Source organism: Apostichopus japonicus, chromosome 10, assembly GCF_037975245.1.
Source record: "Apostichopus japonicus isolate 1M-3 chromosome 10, ASM3797524v1, whole genome shotgun sequence".
In the NCBI taxonomy this organism is placed as follows: domain Eukaryota; kingdom Metazoa; phylum Echinodermata; class Holothuroidea; order Aspidochirotida; family Stichopodidae; genus Apostichopus; species Apostichopus japonicus.
The window spans coordinates 10320351-10344625 of record NC_092570.1 but is presented as its reverse complement, the minus strand read 5'-3'; the positions used below and the strand labels follow the sequence as shown (position 1 = coordinate 10344625).

Genomic DNA, 24275 nt, shown 5'->3' with positions numbered 1-24275 from the left:
ATTTACATAGCAATATTCAATTGTTGCGTCATTCTTTCTTACACCTCTGACCGTTCGTTCTGAATGACTCCATGGTATTAGTCCTTATCACAAGATACCTTCCTACCCAAAAAAAAATGAAAAGTGTCGGTCGAGTGTTATAACAAGTAAGTCATTGTGAGTGATAAATAAAAGGCCGAAAATTACACCCCTGACTTTTGACCTCGGTAACTAAGGTAACCACATGGTACTTTGGCATAACCAATTTACATGTGAAGGTTGTAAGTCAATTCAATGTTGACCCGACAGTTGCAAGAAGAATTGTTTTCACATTATTTGTACTTTGACCTCCGAGATACAACCTTTTGCATGAAGGTCTTCGAGAAGTGTCCACTTTGAGGCAATACAGTATTAATTAAGTTTGAAAAAATAGGGCAGCCCCCGTTTAAGAAGTCTTTGACAAACACTGGCAGATGTGACAGAAACACAAACACTCACATACAACATCACTGACAGTTTTTACTCTTTCTCTTTTTCCATAGCAATCGTTGTTATTCCAACTGAGATAACCAACAAACTCTCTAATTACCAACTGGCTACAAAATCTCATCCCTAAAGGAAAGAAATGGTCAAATAAAACCATGCTTAGGAGACGAATTTGAAGTTGTTACTTCGGATATCGAGAGACTTTAGGCAGAACTTTGATAGTGCATTGAATAATCCAATGAAAATTAGTGTAAGAATTCTACTTAAACGTAATATATTCTCCTTAAGTCGAATTCAATCAAACTTAAATGAAATAGACTTCCACTTAAGTAGAATACAACTGTTCTATTTTACACAAGTGGAATGCAATTTTACTTAAGTAGAATTGTATTCCACTTAAATGGAATATAATTTTCAATTAAGTAGAATAGAATTCTACTTCAGTGAAATTGCATTTCCTGAAGTAAACTATATGGCCTATTTTACTTAGTAGAATTGAGTTCTACTTAAGTAGAATTTAATTCGACTTAAGCATAATATTAACTTTTACCCCTTAATTGTACTTAAGTGAAATGCATTTTACTTAAACAGAAATTCATATTCACCTAAGTGAATTTGTATTTTCCTTAAGTGAATGCCAATTGGAGAAATATTGGCTAAGCCTTCTATTTCACTTAATTAGAATACATTTTGACTTAAGTACAATTCAATTTTACGTAAGTGAAATACAACTTCACTTAAGTGGAATTTAACTTCACTTAAAGTAGAATGCCTTTCACTTAAGTAAAATTATGGGGTAAATGTTAAAATGGCTGGCCATATAACATTGCTCACTGTTTGTCCCTGCTAACATATGGAATTTTGTACATGCTAACATATGAAACTTTGTACATGCTAGCAAATGTGATTTAGCACAGGCTGACATATGGCAGTTTGTACAGCTAACTTGGGCTAACGTTTTTGAATAGTACACTCTAAAAAAGCCCTGGTTAAAATACACCAGGATGGGGTCAAAATGTTACCAGGTTCCGGGTCAATATGCCACCTACACAATCCTGGTCAACTTGACCAGGAAATCCTGGTCAAATAAGCTTCACCAAGATCCTGGTTAATTTGTGACCAGGATTAATGGTCAGTTTGTGACCAGGAATAATGGTCAGTTAGTGACCAGGGACAATGGTCAGTTTGTAACCAGGAAAAATGTCAGAGGTTTAACAAATTACCTGGTTCTTTATCCATAGCATAATCAGGGTTTTATTCATTATTTTATGAGACATCATTGTCAGATTGTAAACCCACCTCTTTATCAAATAACCTAGGCCCAGGACAAAACACAGCCTATAGACTTCCCTGGATAATGCATAACAAAAGCATTGTAATGTGGCGTAGAACATATTCGGAACAACAAACTGAAACGCCAACAAGTAAATACGTGTACAAAATTTAAACAAGTACAAAAAGTAGAGGGTGTAACTATCTATTTGAAAACATCTTTAGTAAATCTTCAATAAACAAATAGTAAAACATGAATGTAAACGTAAGAGAATGTTTGATGGCAAGTGGTGTAAATATATACATAGTATAATCAGGCAAATGCATTCGAAGAATGAGAGGAATAATGGACGGATATAAAGAAGGTAAAACTTCTACTAGTGTTTGCATCATATTAATAAGTAAACATGTAAACTTTAAAACAACATTATGGCAAGTGTTTCACATACTTAAAGTACAGCTATTACTACTAAAAAAATACAGCTAAAATTACTACAAAAAACATGGATAGCACACATGGTGAAAGATTTGAAGTTTAAAGTAAGCATATAACTACAATTAATTACTTTTAAAACTTTTAAGGAAAATAATGTTGTACTACCGCCTTTAGTCATCTTTTCTTAAAATATTCCAGCAGGAGTTGAATAGGGAAATCTTTTGAACTGCTGAAAAGGTTTAGTCATTATTATTCAAAACCCATAGAGAGCAATCAAATACAACGTAGGTTTCTTATACTATGATGAACCATACATGAATTTAGCATCACATGTAATTTTTGTGCTACAAGGATGTCAGATGTTGACCTTTGTTTCTTTTTGACATGGAAAAATGAAAATTATGTACTTCAAACAAGTTTCGATTTCAGTATGATTTAATCATAGATCGAACTATTCATAACGGTTTCAGTTTGTCAAATGACCCTTGATTCCATGAACAGCAATACCATGTCTATGAAGTTTAAAATATACAACTAATTTTGATTTATCATGCTATGAGTGAAAATAAAAGTGTTAAGAAATTGTTCATGAACTGAAAAGTCTTGTCTATGTAAAACAAAAAGTATTATAAAGGACTAGAGGAGAAACTTGATGGACTGACCTGTCCCTAAGGTTGAACAATGAATACTAACTGAATGCATAGTTCTGGTCTTTGACAGATAAGTACACACAAATTAAAAGCAACTTTACGATGTATTGAAAACTTAAAAACCTGTATGTATGACTGTAGATTCCTCTTGGAGACTGGTTGGAAGAATTGCTACAAATGTTGACAAAGATAGGCCAACTATGGTACTGTAGATAGGAAGAAACGTTATAACAAACGAATGATATCCATGGCAAGTTTCCACATGTCACAAACCATTACAATAAAAAAGAATGAACAATAGTTGGAGATAAGTGATGATGTTTCAAGCTTCTGGCATCAGTCATCCATTCCTGCTTTCAATGCAGCCCTCATTGCAATCACGGCAGGTGATGTTTTCGATTTGACTTTAGTGTCCAGTCCGTATAGAACCTTCTGGACAAACTCCCATGTGACCACAAATTGCCACGGATAGTGAAGGTCTAATACATATAACAACTTGAAGCAAACATCAAGAGCTTGTAGTAGGGTCTGCTGCTCTAATCCATGCCCATCCGCCACAACAAAAATTTAATGGGCAGCATCCCGATTAGCCATTATTAAGACAAAAGGCTGGTGGTTGTCAACTTCCTCCAAGTATTTGGGCATGTTGGTGCCAACCTTCAAAAAACAGAAAAAAAGCAGATTTAAATACACACTTCCTGGAAAAGAACACTTTGAAAAGTTTGAAGGTATGCTGCATTTGGCCCCAAATATGCCAGATATTCAAATATGGTCACCTTCGGGCAAAATTTTAAAGTCTTTAACCACCCTGGAAGAAATTTACCTCACAAGACATTCAGTCATCTTTTTAAAAAAAGTAACTAGTCATGTCTATAAACAGACATGCAACCTTGTCTGTTGTAGCCTTATTTTTGGAAGTTCCTTTTTTATCCTTTAAAACAATAAAAAAACTTGGAAAATAAGTCCATTAGGAGAGTTCGTTTACAACTTTAAACAAGGGAAGCTCCCCACTTTACCAGTTCCCACTACTGCCAGTACTATAAGAAAAAAGAAAAAAACATTTTACAGCGTAAAACTGCCAGTATATACTATAAGAAAAAAAAAAACATTTTACAGCGTAAAAGAGCATCATGAAAGACTGGTTGCAAAGACCCAATTGGTCGAAGATACTGCATAGTCACTGCAATTTTCACAGCTGATAGTGTGTTTCACTACAAACTCATCAGTCTGCATGTCAATTGTTACAAATAACAACTGTTTCATTGATTTGTGACAACTTGAGTGTTACTGTAGAAGCCATAATAACTTACAGGTTGAAGATCCACAAAGGATTTCATCGCATCATCAATGCTGCACCTCTTCTTCCCATTTCTCCCAGATGGTAAAATGCAGGGCAACAATATAAATCCAATGTTACTCTTATTTTCATCTGAAAAATACAGAAAATGCAGAAACCAATCTTTGAATAACTACTTCAGTTTTAAATAATGTTGACTCCGTTTTGCTTATCACACAACGCAAACTTCAGCTTGTGCATTTTTTACCTTTCTGTCAGCTGCAAACACCATTAGTTAATGTTTGAACGCTGCAACATACATGTATGTTGCAGCCTGCCAAAACACATCTACACACATGTGTACAAACATATATATGTAAATAGACCTGTGTCTAGTTTCCCAACACAGGATTAAGATGTCATATAGCAGAAGGAATATTAACATAATTTTGGGAAACATGCGGGTTAACATATTTTGGCATATGTTAACCCGTATTGTTCAGAGTCATAAAGTGACTTCATGCATCATCTTCACAGTGATTACTACTTTAATACATTGATTAACAATAGTTGTCCTTTGGTGTACAATGTGTGCATCAATATCAACTTGGATCTACTGGTTTTGACTACATTACTGCTGTTTGTTATATTATAAAATCTTGAAGCTCCAATTTGAACTTCTCTCTGAAAGTATATTACATAAACAACTAAAAGCAATCAAACTATCAATGCAATTGCATGATATCTTGTTGAAATATGTTATGATAGCAATATGTACATACCAGAATCAAGCCTGTTTGATTTGACGTTGAGATATGATTGCCACTTTCTCTGCAGATCTGCAAAACCTTTTCAACGAAGGGCAAGGTCCACTGCATGAAAATGTTATCTGCAACATTAGGATTAATTCTGCGAAATCCATCTCAATCTTAAAAAGAGAGGAAGAGAGAAAATGCAACACCTTCATACATGGGTTGTACAAGATATATGAAGCCTAGGAAGAAGTTCTGTTCAATGTTCCACCCACCTATCCACCTTTCATTCATCCGTATATCTTAACACAACACATATTTAGTCAAGAGAGAATGACAAAAAAAATGTGTACTTTCTTTTAAGGGACAAGGGGACCTGTGAAGTTAGGTTGTCATAGCAAATGGGCCAATTTTTGTGGGATAAGCCTCTCAATTGCAATGTTGGATATTACTGGGTTGATTAATGGTTCAGTGGGAGGCCTGTTGTTATATTATTATTGGCCTGACACATACTGTAGTACTAGCCTAACTTAGTAACAATTAACAGTGGGGACTAACATTAGTATACGCTTAGCCATTAGTATCAGCAGGCCTAGCCTAATACTGTTAGGATATGCGTAGCCTATGCACAAACTTAAGAGAGTTGCAATCGTGATATGGTACTGTAGTTGCTACAGTAGGCTAAATTTCTGTCGTCAAATTTTGCCAAAACAAACAAGAGTTACCATTTTTAGTGGCGGTTCGCTCCTTTTTAGGACAGTTATTTACAGGGCGGCATAAGTCACGGCAACTGGTTTAATGTAGGCCTAGCCTTGGCATTGTCTGCATTATATTAGCCTTCGAACAGGACTGTGCAAAATTTAAGGTACTAAAGTAAAGCACAGCCATGTTCGACAGCTAGCAATGTGTAGGCTTATCCATTGCTAGACCTGTCATAACGTTGGGCCTAGCCCTTTCACTAAGTCAACTTAGTGTTAGCCCACTTTAGTATTGGCCTACCGAACGTCTGTTAAGACAATCGCACGTATTTCAAAGAAAATAGGTCAAACCTTTCTGCATCACAATAATCAAAACAAACTTTACCTTCAAATATATCATTCAGTGATGATAGATTCCATTCTGCTAATTTTTCTTTGACAAACTCATCCATGGTTTCTGGCCTGATGTGAAATCTTTCGACCGACACTGTGCTCGTTACGAAAATCCCGCGAAGTTAGCATGTCAATTACGTCACTGAATTCAACCAGGAAAGTAGTTAAAAGTTAGAGCGTGATAAAATTCAAATCAGGCTAACCAGGATACGGGTTGGCTGCTAATATTTTAACCCCAATGGTGTCACTTTGAGGTAACCAGGATTATTTCACCAGGACGTTTTTAGAGTGTACAGCTATAACAAATGGAACATTTCATTCAGCTAAAATGTGTGAGGATCAGAGGTTATAATGTTTCAGCTTGGGCCTATAGCATATCAGTCCAGATTTGAGATTCAAGATGTAAGGGTCACTGATTTTTCATTTGAATGTTGAGGTGTGTAACTCCTTGGAGATTCGAGGGTAATCCAACATGAGAAGTTCCAAATCATTCGAGAACATTCTTTCTGTGGATAGTTGTACCGAGCATTGTTATATGCCGCAGTGTAAGTGTTGAAAACGTAGAAAACTCAAACGGCAAAACTACATCTGTCTTCGTCGTCATATATCTTCCGGAGTGTGGTCCATTTATTTCACCATCATCGCTGACATTCGCTGGTAAAACATAAACCAACACCCCCGGTGACGTTACTATTATAATCCAAGAAATGTTAAAATATGCTTAAACGCTGAACAAAAGCTTTAGGGAATATGATGTCGGCTTCTCCATGCAGGCCTTAATGATAATGTTAATTCCTTCCTTAGCATCCTTAGATTGCAATTAGTACCACTTGTCTCTGACTGTGCAATGCATTGTACACATGCTGCATGTTATTTGAGGCCATTAACTCCTGTTTTCTCACTTCGTTTTGTGTTAGATCAGAGGAACTGGCCTAAAGGTCTGTGTGTGAGTCCAGCCAATTTCATTGATGAGCCTAAGATGTTTGATGTACAGGTGTACCCGATACTCATAGCTAGTACAGTAACTACTGTTCATGTTCCACAACCATGCATCAGTAACTACTGCGCTGTGTTCGCAACACGGTAACATGTGTTACAGTTGGTACAGTAATTACTGGAAAGAAAGCTGTTACACGTTGAACTACAGGTGAAAATTTGCAATAATTAAAAAAAAAAAAAAATTTAATTGTTTTAAATTTAATTTGCAGTAAGAAAAAACTTGCAGTAATTATTGTGCCACCTGTAACACATGGTACCGTGTTACGAACACAGCGCAGTAGTTACTGATGCACGGTTGTGGAACATGAACAGTAGTTACTGTACTAGCTATGAGTATTGGCTGACAGAATTACAAGCTGTGGTCTTCAACGTATTAAAATTAATTCCGTACCTAAAGTTCTCAATTAAATGCCCTCAAAAGACGAAAGAAGATAAACGCACACTTCTGTGTATACTGTAACATACGGTAGACGACCCACAGGCTGGATTAGAAATTCGACCTGCGAGGTTATAATGCAGCCAACATAATTTGAATTTCTTTTGATACTACTTTTTTTATTTCAACATTTATTTTCAAAAAGTTCAAAGACATGCTACCTTTTAGGGTTAAATAGTCCCATGAACAGACACAGTTACAACTAGATTCCACGTGCTCTCGTCCCTGCCACAACTTATATCTACGACAGATGCTAATTTTGCCATACTTTCAGAAACGGTGTCTACAATATAATCTAATCCTTTTTCTTTAACCACGAGCTTATGCATTTGAGGAAGTAACCAATCGGAAGTTCTTTCTCTCGCGTTTTACTCAAGAAACCGGATATGTCACCAGTATCGTTAGAAAAAAGACGTACGGAAACATTAAGGTTCCATCAAAATGTTAACATAATTTCTTTTGAAAGTTAAGTTTATATGGTAGACCTATATTAAAATTTGTCAGATATTGATGAACTTATAGTTTTTAAAAGGTTAAAAATTAGCAAAAGAAAGGTCCCTATAACACTTCTACAATTGCAACATCATTCAGCAAATTCTTAAAGGATTGTTGAATTTTGAGTCCAATTTAATGGCACCTTCACGCTTCCATATATAATCAGGAACCAGGTAAAAAATAGTCTCACTTTCACTTCTACAGAGCTATTGGTAAATGTGATGCCATAACGTAAAGAGCATTTGTGTCATACAGTGAAAGCATTAGCATATAAAGGTGGATGTTGTGGAACTGTTATCATCAGACTATAGTGATACTGTAGAATTCCATTATAGTAACGTAATACAGACTACCGAAATGGCACAGAGGTTGGATAAACCAGATTGGATTGAAGAACACGAAGATCAGTCGAGGTCCTTCAAAAGACAAAAATCAGAAAGGACTATACTTGCTGAAACTTTCGACAATGTTAAACTTATTGGAGGAGGAATCTGCGACGAAATCGTCAATTTTGGGAGCGACTTAATTTCTAATGTACGTATACTCGACAGGTTTGTTTTCTATTTTTGTATCCGTCTTTGGTCAATCTGATCTTAAAGAGTAAGCTAGTTTAAGTCAGTTTGGTAAATAAGCAATATCACCACGATACTTAAGTCATTTGTATATTGTCGTTCGTTAGCTTAAAAAGTCAGGAATCACATCAAGTACTGCCGAATGCTTGGTAATTTGCAATTCGCGCTCTGCTTATGATAAATAGACAAATGCAAACTTTTCTAAAAGTGTTGGACGAAATATTTAGAATTGAATCAATCATAACTAATTACACACGTTGTGTAGACGGTATATATATATATATATATATATATATATATATATATATATATATATATATATATATATATATATATACATTTATTTCAGCCAAATCGTCTCTACGGTCAGAGCAGGAAGTTCCATAACAACACCCTGGTCAGAGACATGTTGAACTCGTAGAAATATAATTCGTTACTGATATCTGAATGTTAGCTGAACGAGCGATCTTCTTTAATACATCGCCTATACTAACCAGACCTTCTTGTCAAATATCTCGTATTTCAACACATTTTCGAAGGGATGAAGACATGCCCGTGCAAGCATTTTATTAAGGGGAATGCGATAGATTCGTTGAAGTTTAGGAAGGCCGGCCTGTGGGGGAAGGGGTGTAAGGGTGTGGGGTTGTCCCCCTTTGAGCATATTTTTTGTATTTGTAAGGCTGCTCACATACGAAATGGTGCAATGTTTGTAACTTACAAGGAATATTTATTTTCAAGAAGTTTCAGTACGTCAGTATCTATATATAATGATCAAGCTTTTAGAAATTAAATTTTACACCTCTCATTTTTTACAAACCAATCATGTTGCAATCTACATCATGTGAGGTTTTTACATTTTGACCTCTGATGATCTTTGATGTCCACCAACATCCAAAAGGCTGTTTATACCTAACTACGGTTCATCCACACGACAAGTATTGATGTTGTAAAAGTTGCCAAACCCATTTTAACCCTTCCTCACCTCACCCTTCACCAACCATCTCTTAACCTCTCTTATCCACCCTTAGTCCCTTACCCCACCATCTCCTTTTCACCTCCTTCCATTTTCTCCTCGCTTCCATTTCCTTTTAATTTCCCTCTCCCTTCCCCATCATGTCCCACCCATCGACCATTTCTTCACCATTCCCCACCATCTTCCAACCCTATCACCTCCCACCATTTTCCAACTAATCCCACCCATTCCCCTCTTACCTTGTCTTACACCCTCACCCTTCTTAACCATCCCTCATTTCCCCTCTGGCCCTAAACCCAAGAAAGAACTTGCCGTGCCTTTGTGCACACCTTTGTACACACGCATGCATGCAGCGACGTAAGTTAGCGACACACTTATGTCAATGGAGATTTGGTCGAAACGTCTTGATTCATATCTACGGTTGCCCTTAAGCTAATTTCCCATTGCCAAAAGCCTCTCCTATTCTAATGAGGCGTAACACACATGTTATCTAATAGGCTGGTCGGTGGGAGATACGGTAGATTATAAGACAAGGTTTCCACAATTTGACCTCTGGTGTCTCCAAATGATATTTGATCTCCACAAGAAACAAAAGCTTGTTCTTAACTCACAACATCATACTATATATGAGATTAGTCCAAGCTTCCCTTTTTGAGATATCGTGTTTACAAGGTTTCCACAATTTGACCCGTGGTGACCCCAAATAACCTTCGACCTCATCTAAAAACAATTGGCTTCTTCTACTTAATGTGGTACTCCTACACACCAAATATGAGATTGGTCCAAGCTTCCTTTCTTGAGATATCTTGTTTATAAGCAAGGCATCCCACACACATGAATACACGCACACACTCATCTGCCTAGAATAACCTTGACTTTGTATGCCAGTTGTATGCCAATATGTCAATTTCATTCAACCGAAAGTTAGCCGAAGTTTTACTTTGTCGCACAAATTAAGCCAAATGAAGTGTCCTGATAAACAGACATATGCCAAATGTTTGACTTGACTGGATAAATTACGATGATGTAAGCATCATAACCGAAAGCATGGAAGTTTATATGTTAACATAATGTGTTGCTGTTGCTGTGTGTATATGTCACCAAGGCAAAGTAACTATCTAATGAACTTTCAGCAGATCCCTAGCTTATTCATCTGAACAGGAACACCATGCCCTTTCTGACCAAAACTTCTATGAGATATGCCTCTCTGCTAAATGAAAAACAAGTAAAGCAACATGGCAACTGAAATTTGAAGTGTAAAACACAGAGCATGTAAATAGAAACACATTGGTCCAACTCCTATATTTTCATAGCTCAGTTCTTTTTATCGAGATATCAAATTATGAAATTGCATATTGTGCAATTAAATGTGTCATGCAGGAAGTACGCCAACATTTTTCTATTTTGTTTGAAGTTGGATTGCTTATATTACCTTGGAAAATAAACAATTTTACGATAGCATAGTGCTACATGCTGCTCAGGTATGGTGGAGAACTTGAATCAACACTACACACTGATGACATATGTGATAGGCCCCTGCACAACGACATTTTGATGTGTTGTTCATGTGTGATATCCCAGTGTGTTGTGCAAGATACTTTTCCAAAATGAAATGAATTAATTTCAATACTATTTTATCAAAGCAAGGGAACAAGCTATGAAGGCAGGAATTGGACCAATTAGTTTCTCTTTACTTGCTCTTATTTTTATCTTTTAATAATTTAAATACAGACATCGGTATACATTTAAACGTATAAAGTGTAAGAACATATGCATAGATCAAACTTATTTGCATGCTCCTTTCACATGTTAATAAGAACATTTTCAAAGATGCATGTGAAGGTTATAACACAAAGCCCATTTGACACCATTGTTACTGATGTCTGTTTTTGCTTCTACTTATTCAATACAATATGAATGTAAACGAATAAGCAGTATGCATCTTCATGAAATCCTCATATCTTACACGCTGATACAAGTACATATAATTGAATTGGTTACTTACTCAACTTCAAAATACCTCAGTCTTTTAAACCAGTTTTTTACATTTGCAGGAAAGTTATAAACCTGTTGTTGTTTGTATGTCTCTGTGAAGAAATATAATGTGTCATAAGGTCAGAACAATGCTGTAATATTGTGCACAGGGCTGATTGTTTTCTTTTGAAAGCAATGTAATCACCAAGGAAGTTTCAGAGATGTCACACTGATTGCTTTATCGACATCTCAGTTTATGTGACATAGTGTTATATACTTCTTTGAATACCAACCTCCCAATATTACAAATGAAGATGTATACCTATAATTATGTGAGGTAATAATTCATAGCCACAGCCATGTCTGTGTGTGTATATTATGTGGAATACCGTGACTAAATTAAGTACTTAGTACATCAATAAACTGATATTTGGTAATGCTTTGCGTGTTTGTAGCTCCGATCTGGTTTATTATCTCTTAATTAAAATGGTTGATTGCATGTTAAGTTTAACTAATGTAAATAAATTAACATCATTCATCAGTCTACGCCTAAAGTTGTTATTCTTCCTGAATTCAGAAGAAAAAAAAAACAATGGATTTCTAAAATTGTCAAGACCCAGTCATCCAGTGTATATCTGTACACCAATAACCGTTCTCCCATCACTGTATTGTATGTATGTATTTTAGATCCTCCTGCGAGCAGGAACTCGCGAAGAAGCGGGCCATCATTGGCTTATCAAAGCCGCAAGCTGACCGAAGTCAGTCTTTTATATTCACATTTAACGTCCATAGTTATGAACTGTCAATTGTCAACAACTCTGTAACTGGACGACATACATTAATCTTGGAGTGACTCGAACTCGGGACCTTATGATTGAAAGGCACCGGTGTTAACCACTGAGCTAACACTCCGCATAGCAAAGTATTTCAGCTTCCCATCAGCCAACATTTTGAAGGACTGACTCTGCCTTCTCAGAACACCCTTTTGGTTTTTAGTAAACCCTCGTGGATATTTTCGTCTTTTAAAAGATCGATGATTTGCTGACCACTTTCAGCAAGTTTCTCCTCGTTGAGTTGTCGCCCACGGAATGTCCTTATCTTACGGATGCCGAAGTGCATCATATTTGATATTTATAGGGATGCCGATACAGTCCATTACAAGCTTGTTTTACTACTCTAACGATGTAAAGGCAACATTAAGATCCAGCAAAGGGGGAAACTTTGTCCCAGGGATATGAGACTGTTGAGTGATGTCCCCCTTCGCTTAAGCATCGTCCTGGGAAAACAACATATACCAGCAAGCCTACTGTTAGACTATAGACACGCATACCCAAACGCACACATACCCAACACAAGCGCACACGCACGCACAAATACGCCTAAGTTACTTCGTATATATAACTTGCCTGCCTATATGAACAAGTAACCAAACAGAGTACCCTTTAAAGCAATTCTTGTGATTTGGGGATTTGTAGTTGAGTATTTAGTACGAAAACATGCTAGAATGGGAGGCCCGGGTCCTCTGGTCCCTCTCACATGGATTCGCCTCAGAACTGCTAATTAGTCCAGCCACATTTATAGATGGTCATATATGGTGTTCAAAGAGATTTCTCAAAGCTAAAGATGTAATTGAATAATCTATAGTGATAGGATAATATTTTTATCTTCATAACTTTTTCATAGATCGGCCAAATCAACAACAACGGGGATGAGGAAGAGGAGGAGGAGGAGGAGGAGCAGCATCATGAGGAGGAGGAGGAGGAGGTATTTGAGAACAACATTCGAATTAGAAACCCGGACACTAGATTTGAAGATGGTGGAATAAAACTCGGAATTCACCTGAGAAAAGGGGAACACGGATTCCGGGTGCATAAAATAATCCCAGGTGGATTAATGGACAGCGAGAATGCGATACGGTATAATAGTTTCTAGTGTTCTATGTTTGAACAGGACATAGGGAAGGGTGGGGGGGGGGGGGCTTGATTGAAAACTAGGAGGAAACATGCCCCGCGTTGTTATAATGTTCGCAGTCAGCGAGTGCGTCTCTGTGATATTTATTCTACTAAAGTTGATGTGGTATTGGGGTTCGACAATGTTTCTGTGTTAGGGCCTGTGTTCTTCAATATCTATCTGAGATCATTCCACTCTATTCTACATAACAATGGATTCGAAGTAACAGGTTTTGCTGATGACTGTCATATTAACAAACATTTTCATTGTCAAAGTCAACTTCAGTCTGTACTTACCTATGGTGTTTTGTCTTGCCTACATGCTGTGGATGTCACACTAAACCACCAAATAACCTCATTAAACAAAAATTATCTTACTTGGCTTGTGCCAATTTTTAGTCGGGTGGGATTCGTGAAGTTAACATGCCGGACGGTCACTACCTTCGTTTGAGTATTGTGCTGAAAAGTTTGTTGTCTTTATTAACAATAACCTCTGTGTCTCACAATCAACATGTCAGCTTTACCATATACACACACACACACATATATATATATATATATATATATATGTATATATATATATATATATATATATATATATATATATATATATATATATATATATATATATATATATATATAACCTTAATTGTTAACCTTGTTTTTATGCGTTCTTTTGCAGAGAAAACGATTTGATTGTCCGTGTAGGAGATGTAGAAGTGACAGCGTTATCTCTTTCAGATTTGATAGACCTGTTCTGGGAATCAGACATTAACGCCACTCTCAATTTGGTAAGTCTTTCCAATTACGTGTAGTGATGGATATAACTCCTATGAATGTAACCATACATGGATTACATCCATGTATAACCACGTTTTGCCATATATATATATATATATATATATATATATATATATATATATATATATATATATATTTAAATGATTACTAAAAGCAATATACTTTGTATATGGGTACTTCAACTGCAGCGATATGTGTTGTGCTATTGAAGCGATTTTATGGCACAGCGGTAAATTACACTACACACTTGAGTCAGAAGTGAGATCGATTTGAGACTGACATTTTCATTTTCATTGGAGGGAGGGGGTGAGATGGGGGGGGGGGAGGTGACACGTTCACTCTCCCCTTTGAACTGCCCTGGCCCTGGATGTTGAAGTTTTCCTTAACAGCATATGGAAGAATTTATTATTCATTCTCAGTCACGAATATTATGATCAACTTGCTGAAACATAGAAATGTTGCCACAAAGTTTCATTAATCAAAATTCTATTAATTACGGTTACATGCTTTCTTTATATGACAGACTATTATTCGAAAATCAGATGATGAAACTGACAGCGAATACTTAACCTACGAGACCCGAACCTTAAGCTTTCACATAAACCCAAAAGGTGAGCCCTTTTTTTTAACCTCCTGATATTTTTTTTTGTGAATTTGTCGATGTTTCCAAATTCATTCGGATCAGTCAATATCCAATGGCGGTGGTCAAAATTGCAATCTTTATCGAGAACAGATCTACAGTAAATGCCAATTTTGTTTTGCCTTGTAATTATACATGTTCTGGTGGTATAAAAACACACTAGTGCGCCAAGCCTTTGGTCTGTGAAATCCAGCCTATGCAGTATATACACTGAACCAAGGGCGTAGGAACCGGGGGGCTGGAGGGGCGGAAGTATCATTCCGCCCCCCCCCCCCCCCGCTTCGCAAGTCAGAAAACCCCTTTTTCATTTCCAAATGAGAAAAAAAATCTCATTTGGAGCACCAAATTGCATCTAAGGCCTGGTGAAAATACAAAATTAAGTTTACAAAATGGAGTGGGTGTTGAAGTGTGCTATATTGCACCAAATTGCATCCAATGAGTGACACCCCCTCCCCCAAATTGCATCCAATGAGTGACACCCCCTCCCCTTAGACCCCTCCCCCAGGCCGGCCATCAGTCTTCAGCCCCCCACTCAAAAGTACCTTCCTACGCCACTGCACTGAACCTTCGTAGAGGAATACAAGATTTAAGGTCATGTGCTGGAATGAAGAAGTTGGGGGGTGTGGTGGGGTTTGGGGTGGGGTGGGGTGGGGTGGGGTGGGAGGAGTTTTAATGATCTCATAATGTGGAGAACAGTATCATAGAAGGTTCAAAGGGGTGCAGTGTTCCAATGTGTTCACGTGTTAATAGCCCGGGCGAATTTCTTTCGCTGGCGTTGAGATGCAGCCAATTTCAAAATTACCAAAGAAGAATTGCCTCCACGGATCGCTGATTTAAAATTTGCTTAGTGTTAAGAAAATTTCTTCTTCTTCTTCACTTCTACACTTGATTCACACTCTGCACAAACACAAGTTAAATTCCAGGTGGAGTATAATCACATACAGCTTCTTACTAAAGCAAGTCTATGCCACATTTCGGATTGCGATGAGGATGCCACGAGTCATTAATTTGTAATACATCTTTGTTACAATTTTTAATGATCACGTTATTAATGTTTGACCTCATGCAGAGAACACAGTGTCGTTTGAACGTAATGTCACAGTCAGTTCCGGAAGGTATCAATGTTTCCGCCCAGAGGACTCTTCCTCGCAGCTATATATCGATTGGAAAGGTGACCAAAAATACCTTTGTGTTGAAGATGGAATCCTTAAGTTCATGTCTATGAAGAACAACAAAACAGAAAAGTGTGAGTATTGTCGTGGTATTCTACCCTCATTTTGCTTTCGCCTTGCCAAGTACTATATACCTTTTATGTTCTTTGTAGTATATCTTTGTATTGCTATGCTTTCTCCAGTGTTGTTGGTTCTGATGCCGGGTATAGTCATGTATGTATGCGTGTTTGTATGTATGTATGTATGTATAGAGTCTTCAAGTAGTAATATGATTTATTTCATGTAAAAAAAATACACCTGTTTATATATTTCACTAAAATTGTGCTAAAGCACTGCAGCTATAACCCACAAGTGACTGAGTACCGGGTACTGAATATATACAGCTCCTTGCATAAAATGTCCTAGATTTTCAATCGGGTTAGTTCTTACCTTCCTGACGATACATATCACTCAAGTTGCACCCAATGTATACATGGCTTGATTAGTTATAACTGTGAATAAGAGTCAACCGTTAATCAGTATATAAACTCTAAAAGAAAATGTAAAAAGTGTGTTATAACACCGTAACATATGTTAGACCTGTTAGCATATGCTACTGTGAGACTATTACTAAGAGACGAGATCACCACTCAAAGGCTGTTTCAACTAATGACTGGTTAGGAGTCAAAAACAACTGTCCCTATATTTGACTATTAAGTATACCTTGTAAAGTGGTCTAATTTGCAACTTTCTAGCGTTTTTCAGTAAAGTGTCATCCACTCTCTCTTTGTTAAAATGTGGACGAAGTTATTGGCGAAACCTTTAGAGTAGTCTGGTTGGTCCAGTCAATCATTATGCATAGGATAGTGTGTTTAGTATTTCTGTTCGTTAGTCCTTCTCAGTAGCAGCTGGTCATAAATGTAACACATGTTAAGAAATTAAAGGAAACATCCGTTTTAACTGATAAACGGGTACTGACCTTTACCAGTTGTAACTGTTAAAGCAATGAGAACCAGGTGCAAGTTTCATGTGACAAAGGCAACAACACAAGTTGTAAAAAATTTGCTTTAATTGCGTTTTGGCAACAAATTGTTAGAAGGAAATGTCGTACTATTTGATTAACTTCATTATTAACGTTCACTTTTTTAAAGAATTTACATTAATTGTAATTTAGGAGTTGAATAAATTGTGGTTGCTTTTTCATGTACCAGGAGGAGGGAATCAAATCCAAAAAAACTAAACCATTATTACTATGTTTGCAAGGTTTTCCGTCTTTGATATCTGCTCACCTCGAACGTCCTTAGGTCTACACATAATCGAATAGGGTTGCTGTACGCAGTTATAGAATATTATAACCAGCCGTTTATTTTGTTTACTATACTGTGCTTAAGATATCTCAAGGATCGTTAATAACTTAATCACCACCAGCTATGCCACAAAGACCATTTTGTTTCCATATACGTTGACGAATGTTTAACGTTTTTTTTTATTTAGTTCGATGGAAGATTCAAAAGTGTCAACAAATAGCCGGACCTTTTAGTTATCTCATCAGACATATCCAAACTAAGAAGTTCCTGTGCTGCACGGGAAATGCGGTCTCAATGGTAAATATTATATAAATTTTATTTGAATTGCAATGTATCTGTCTTTTTTTTTCGTTGAGTCAAGTATTTCGTTGTAAGTTTTCACCAAGACTCCGCCAAATTCACTAACCCACAAATCTCCCCACCGACAACCCCCTACCGTAACCAAGATTGGCACCGCCACTATGATGATACCACCATTTTATGTGTGTGACGTATAGAGGTAAGTCGTGGTTATATGATTACCGTACCTACCTATACAAACAATCCTCGACAACCGTATACACACTGTCACATACATGTCAACATGGAAATACTTTGTGTGGAACCGTCATCACATTTTAGATTTTGGAAATAATTATTTCCACGATGTTCATACTTTAAAGTCTGTTATGAATTTCTCTATAATATCAAGCCTGCGTGCTCCTTTTGTGCCCCACATCTAACAGTGAAGACGTGTAAGATGGAACCGTTAGGAATTGTTAGATGGAAACTTCAAGATGTGTTAGAAAGAGATTATGTTCATGTATATACATATAACTTTTATCAATCTAAAACTAATGATGTATTGAACACTTATCGTGTTTGCAACTTGCAGACAATCGAGGAATTCCTAGTTTTAACAAGGGACCATCGTTATAGGTTAAAACAAATTTGAACAGGTTTTTGAGTTGATTGTATTATTTAACATTCGATAATAGAATCCCATGGCAACGTAGATATTTAAACATACAAGGGTAATCCAGAGGAAATATTTTTTGGGGTGATGAAAGAGGAATGGTTTGTTAGCATTCTGGCGAAATTTGCATTCAAATCCGATTAATCGCTTTCGAGATAACAACTTTTAAATTTGACATGTTTTGTGCCTAAAGTGTACTTGAAGGAAGCAAGGGTAATGTCATTAAGGCAGACTGCCAAATTTGCTTAAATGTTTCCACTTAAAATGTACATCCAATAGTCAAATTTGGGATGCAAAATCATACGAATACACTACGATTAATGACTTCAGATCTCCTAAACCAAAGTTCACTTTTGGTACAAACTGGGATAATTTCAAATGTCAAATATCTCCCAGACGCAATGTAGGTAAAGACACTATTGAAACCTTTTTACAATAATATAATCTTGAATTATCTTGGCGACGAAATGTGAGGATTTGATATTCTCTGTAATTCCCGCCCACTCATGAATATACATATTTCTACACTACAACAACGCAATTATGTCACAGCTGGTATGCCAAAGAGTCTATAGAGTAAATGCTGATAGCGGCACCAGAAATTCAAGATGTGGGAAAGCACAACAATTTCTTGGGTGGGGGAGGGGGCGGAGGCAAAAATTGAAACAAACTCAAAACGCACCTGTATAAAGTGCACATCACGGGCAAATTTAGGGGCTTTTAACGCATCATACACTGCACCCCACGCTTCATTAATGAACATTTAAATGTTTGTCTAAACTTCAAACTCAAACGTCGTATAGGTCGTACACTCACCATTTTGCAATGCTTAATAATACAACATTGCTTAATACAACAACACTGCTCAATACGTCCGACCTTGAATTGTTACCTAATCACACTAATTTTCCTCTCTCTTTTTTTTTTTTTTTTGGGGGGGGGGTTCCGAAAGGGATAACTATGGAGTCACTCTTGCCGACCTTGCAAAATTGTGAGATGGGACCGCGGATTGCAAAGTCGACAATGACTCTGACGCGGATAGCAAAGTCGGTAATTTATATTACGGTTAGATTCGTCCAGAACGGCAGCACACAGAACGATGTACTCAAAGCCGAAGCCGGAAGGAATTAATAAGGTCACATATCTGGAGTCTATACATGCTAGGTTATTCAATACCGCCATCATTCCTTTCGGGGGAACATTTCATTCAGTAGTTTTGATTTTTCTTTCTCTCATTCTACTTTACAGTGTGCAGGTGATTTTAACCCTGGTTTATCAATCAACGCCGACGATAGGTGGTTCACACGTGAAGACAAATACTTCGAATCGCTGACAAATCCAGGTATATACATCACAATGTTTGTTGTTACAAAAAAACACATAATGGTTGTTTGTAAATGGACTAGGCTATATACAGACATCAAATTATAAATATACAGAGGCAGTTTCAAAGACAATTTCAGGTTTTCCCTTACAAATCGTTGTTATCGCGCGCTTTTATGATGACCAAAAACTGAACAATTCAGTCTTTACTCTCATTTCTAATTACTTCCATGGTATACAAAGGATCAACTACAATTTCATCCTCTTCATCCAGGGTATCGTAGAAAAATGGATTTCAAGATAGATATCGGAAAATAATTTGAAAATTTTCAACTAAAATTTGAAACGACTGTGGTGGTTATGTCGTTTTCATGAATAACAAGGACATGGCGTCTTGCATATTTATGAGAACTACTATCAGCAACTGAATCAAACTCCTCTCACTAATGGCTATTTTTCCCAGTGGAAGCGATCCCCTTCGAGACATATCTTGATATCAAATTTTTAGCTTCGACCATACTGTAAGTATCAACGAAATTAGTGGCCCATCTGCATTCTATGGTAAACACTGTCAGAAAGACGCTGGATGTCGAACCCAGAGTGTGATTACTGGAAACTTTCATAGATCGCTTAAAAAACTTAAACCGTTGTCACCATCAGTGCCGCAGATTAACCTAGTAGCAAAAGTAGCCTATGCTACGGACCCCGCATCTCCAATGCTTGCACGCTATAAATTCCGATTCAGTCACTATGAGAGTATCTATTCCCTTTCGAAGGGAATTCGTATATAATCCATTTCGAAGGAATCTAGGTGTTTATATTGACTGCACAATGCAGCCGTCTAGGTTATGTAGCGAGGCTACGAAAAATGCAAAAGATCCACAATTTTAAAATAAAGGAAAACAACTGTTGTTAATTTATTGTATAAACAGTTTGCTAGGCCTTGTCTTGAGTAGGCCTGTGCTATACTCATGCATGGAATTCTCATTATTCTAAAGACAATGAGGTTGTGGAATAGCTGTTCAAAGACTAGCCGTGCTACTAGGTTAATTCAATCACAGAAAGATGTTGCGTATCACGAGAGGCTTCGGCTTCTCCATCTCAACAACAACCTGCAGTGCGTTATCAGTTTTACTAGGTGGTTTTATTCTGGTTTGCGGCTGCATTCGTAGCTTCGTCAGCGTTCCCAATGGTAGCAGTTTCGAAACTTGAAGAATGTCTTTCCAAAGTGCAAGCATGGATGTCAACAAACTTCCTGAAACTCAATGCTGACAAAACTGAGGTTATGGTGTTTGGGTTTAGAGCACAATTGGTTAAGTTCAACCTGCCCTCAGTGACTGTTGCTGGTGTTGATGTTCCCGTCCAGACAAACCCTGTCAGAAATTTAGGGGTTATGTTCGACTCCGGTATGACAATGAGTGCTCAGGTCACAACTACTATCAGATCTGCTAACTATCATCTCAATAACATTAGTCGTGCACGCAAAATGCTCACTACTGAGGCAGCCAAGCTAGCTGTGCACACATTAGTTACCTCCAGGTTGGACTACTGCAACAGCCTCTTGATTGGTGTAAACAAATCCTAATCACTAAACTTCAGAATGTCCAACGCACCTCTGCTCGCATCATTGTCAAGCGTAAGAAGTATGACTCTATCACATCGGAACTCATTGCTCTTCACTGGCTCCCTATACAACAGCGCATTAAATTCAAAGTTCTTCTTCTTGTGTACAAAGCTCACCATAAACAGTCGCCATCCTACATATCTGACTTACTACAGCTGCAAGCACCACGCAGACAGCTTAGATCATATATATCTTCTCCTCACTTTATCGTGCCCAGAACCCGTGCTGTGTCATTTGCAGATCGCTCACTCTCCTGCTATGGACCAAAAGAGTGGAACACTCTTCCAAATCACATCAAGGATGCTCAGACTATTCATATTTTCAAGAAACTGCTCAAATGTTATCTTTTTCAAGAAGTGTATTGTAATTAATTTCATGTAACTGTCTTGAGCGCCTTTGAACAACTTTTGTTGATTTTGGCGCTATATAAATGTCTTCTGATTGATTGATTGATTGATAGGAATACTACCGAGACATCTGGATTGCTACTTGCTGCCTGAAATTTCGTATATAGTAGATGAAGTGTTTGTATATCTGAACTTCTCCTTTTCCCAGAAGGGTGTGGAGGAGTGGAATGATTTTAGTCTGTTGTCCTCTCTTAAAGTGTCACCCATGGTTTTTTTTAAAGAATGTTTTAGTTCTTCTGTAACGAATTGCGACTGGATTTGAGTTGATGTGTTTACCTGCTTATCATAGGCTCCTCGATCCATTTTCCCCGTACTAAACGTAACTTAACTAACCTTACCTCACTTGACGACACACCCCCATGATCACACATAGTCAACCTGCAGCCTCGATATAAAGGGGGCTGCATAAAGGGGCTGCATTAAGGGGCTGCATAAAGAGGCCGAGATCTGTGGATCAAGTTGTATAGTTTTCGTGCTAAGGCTCTATCTTGAATGACTTTTCTAAATATAACTGTGTACACTTTCGTGATGAGAATTCACCAACTGTTCTAAATGTTAAATTAACCAACATTTCTACAATAACATAAGGCCTACGCCATGGGGTGAGAATGATCAGTATGCTATAGTGTAAACCACTGAGTGGCATTGAGCAGCCACCGACAACCCAAGTCAGTCTATAGATTAAACCGGTCCTTGTAACAGCGATATATTCATACTATAAATACTCAGTGACGCTGTTAATGCGATATTCGAGAAGCCCACCCAGTGACGTCATACTTTGAAGTGTAATGATGTCATCAGAACGGAATTTCTTCTGAAATCGTCTTAATGACCTAAAAATTAGGATTTTCTCTTCATTGTTTCATACTTTGTCAGTAAATATCTTCTTTTTTTGCAGGTATGGCTTATAATACGGTAGTCACGTATACATAACATGCCAAAATAAAGCAAATGGGGTACCGGGGGGAAATCACCATAGTTGTTGTTTATAAAATGTATGTATTTGGGCCATAGTGGCTTTAATGAATAGATAACTATAACCTGAACGAAGAAACCAGATTCTCTTGTGTATATTTAAATACAATTTCTTGTACTTTTCTATATTGTGTAGTGTTTCTGTAATAATGTTTACAAAGTGTTTATTTTTGTGTCCGTAGGGCATTACCTCACCATCAAACCGGAAGACTTAACTTTGATATGTACTGACAACAAACCCGACAGGATCAAGATAAATGTAATAGCAGGAGGTACTTTTCAAGAATAATAACTCCTAACAGATACTTTCAGATATGACGAGTTGTGTGGTGTGAATTTTATGACTACCATGTTTTCTTTCTTCAATTAATGATGTCATTTACAGTGTCACAAGGTAATGGAATATTTCTTTACCAATTTCCATAGCTCATATTATCAAGTATACAGTACACAAGTGATATTGATTGTTGTACAATACATATATAATAATAAGGGAGTCAACTTTAAGCCTGGCCAGTTGGGGACTTTAGCATCAGTTTTAAATGTTAAAGTTTGCCAAACCAGGATATGAAATGATTCGGCGATGTCCCCGAAATGAGTAATTATTTTGGGGTGTGTTCTTTATGCTGTACTAGATATTATTTCAACTACCCAGGATGTAAATAAAGTTGATTAAATACAAATTGAAATGCAATCTTTACTGCGAACAAAAACCTGGACAGTAAAAAGTGTCCTTGAATTATATACCTTTGATTTCTCAGAATATTTTCATCTGTTAGATACTTTGAATAATTTAATCATTAACATATATTACTCGCATATTTCTACTGTTTCAACTATAGTTGTGTTTATTGTTATTGTTCTTCTTATACTTTTCAGGGGTAATAGTTAGGAATGTAAATAAGCAAACAAGAGATATATCCCTCTTCTTGAAAATGTGTAAATTCTTATTTCTCGTTTTGCATCATTCAATTTAGAGTAATGTGTTAATTACCGAGCCTTTCATTAAAAGATGCTTTCATTTAAAAGATTTAAAAGATGCAAGATGCTTTATCTCACTTGCCTCTCTCCACCCAGGGGTTAAATGGGTACCTGTGAGGTAACTTGTCATTGGGCGCAGTATATAACTGCTGCCGACTGGAGGGATTGTCTCTGGGACAGGTTATCATTGACCAGGGGTAATATAACGTCTGTAAAGCGCTTTGAGACCTATCGCTGGTATAAAGCTCTATATAAAAGCAAATATTATTATTATTATTAAAACATAATAAACTTGCACACGTTAAAAAAAATCGTGTTTATAATGTATACGTGTATATGTCACCGTATTATTACGGTATTCACATCTATCTGAAATCTTCGAGTGTGGCCCGGAATGGTTACACGCTACAGTATATTGTCGACAGTATATATTTGATGTGATCAACGACTGACTACTCGAATGATGTCAGAGGGTTTGGGGTATAGGGTGCCAGATAGGGGTGGAGGTTGTGGTCTTTCGAATTATCTGGCGTGTCCAGGTGTTAACCATTTTCCCTGTGTGTCATTTATTCGGACTTTGTCACCCCCAGGGTTCCTATAATAGAGTTACCTAATATCATTTTCCACATTTATATTAATCAATCCGACAAACTTGCCCCTCGCGACGCCGTTTAGTGAGGTTATCATTTGCTTACTTTACATTGCAAAAAAAAGTCCCAATCCATTAACTGCATCCAACTCTCTGTCCTTCTACGAGCTTTAATCCAGGCG

General features: G+C 37.1%; 1 protein-coding gene and 1 long non-coding RNA gene across 2 annotated transcripts; one reads left to right on the top strand and one right to left on the bottom strand.

Annotated features, from left to right (window-relative positions):
* Nucleotides 1–1926: 1926 nt before the first annotated feature.
* Nucleotides 1927–6237, bottom strand: LOC139975052 (uncharacterized). The gene is made up of 4 exons (XR_011795638.1): nucleotides 5935–6237; nucleotides 4882–5027; nucleotides 4134–4252; nucleotides 1927–3480 (listed from the first exon to the last, which is right to left on the bottom strand). It is a non-coding gene; the product is annotated as an uncharacterized lncRNA (long non-coding RNA).
* A 1840-nt stretch (nucleotides 6238–8077) lies between these two features.
* Nucleotides 8078–23815, top strand: LOC139975325 (uncharacterized). Its single transcript, XM_071983168.1, has 8 exons — nucleotides 8078–8406; nucleotides 13075–13307; nucleotides 14023–14131; nucleotides 14665–14752; nucleotides 15851–16027; nucleotides 17427–17536; nucleotides 19443–19536; nucleotides 22706–23815. Exons 1-8 carry the CDS (start codon nucleotides 8230–8232, stop codon nucleotides 22810–22812), a joined length of 1095 nt encoding a protein of 364 aa, XP_071839269.1. The 5' UTR covers nucleotides 8078–8229; the 3' UTR covers nucleotides 22813–23815.
* Nucleotides 23816–24275: the final 460 nt, after the last annotated feature.

Coding starts and splice junctions, on each gene's coding strand:
- LOC139975325 (XM_071983168.1), top strand. CDS start 8,230: ATGGCACAGAGGTTGGATAAACCAGATTGGATTGAAGAACACGAAGAT. Junction 13,308..14,022: donor GACAGCGAGAATGCGATACG/GTATAATAGTTT, acceptor GTTCTTTTGCAG/AGAAAACGATTTGATTGTCC. Junction 19,537..22,705: donor CGAATCGCTGACAAATCCAG/GTATATACATCA, acceptor TTGTGTCCGTAG/GGCATTACCTCACCATCAAA.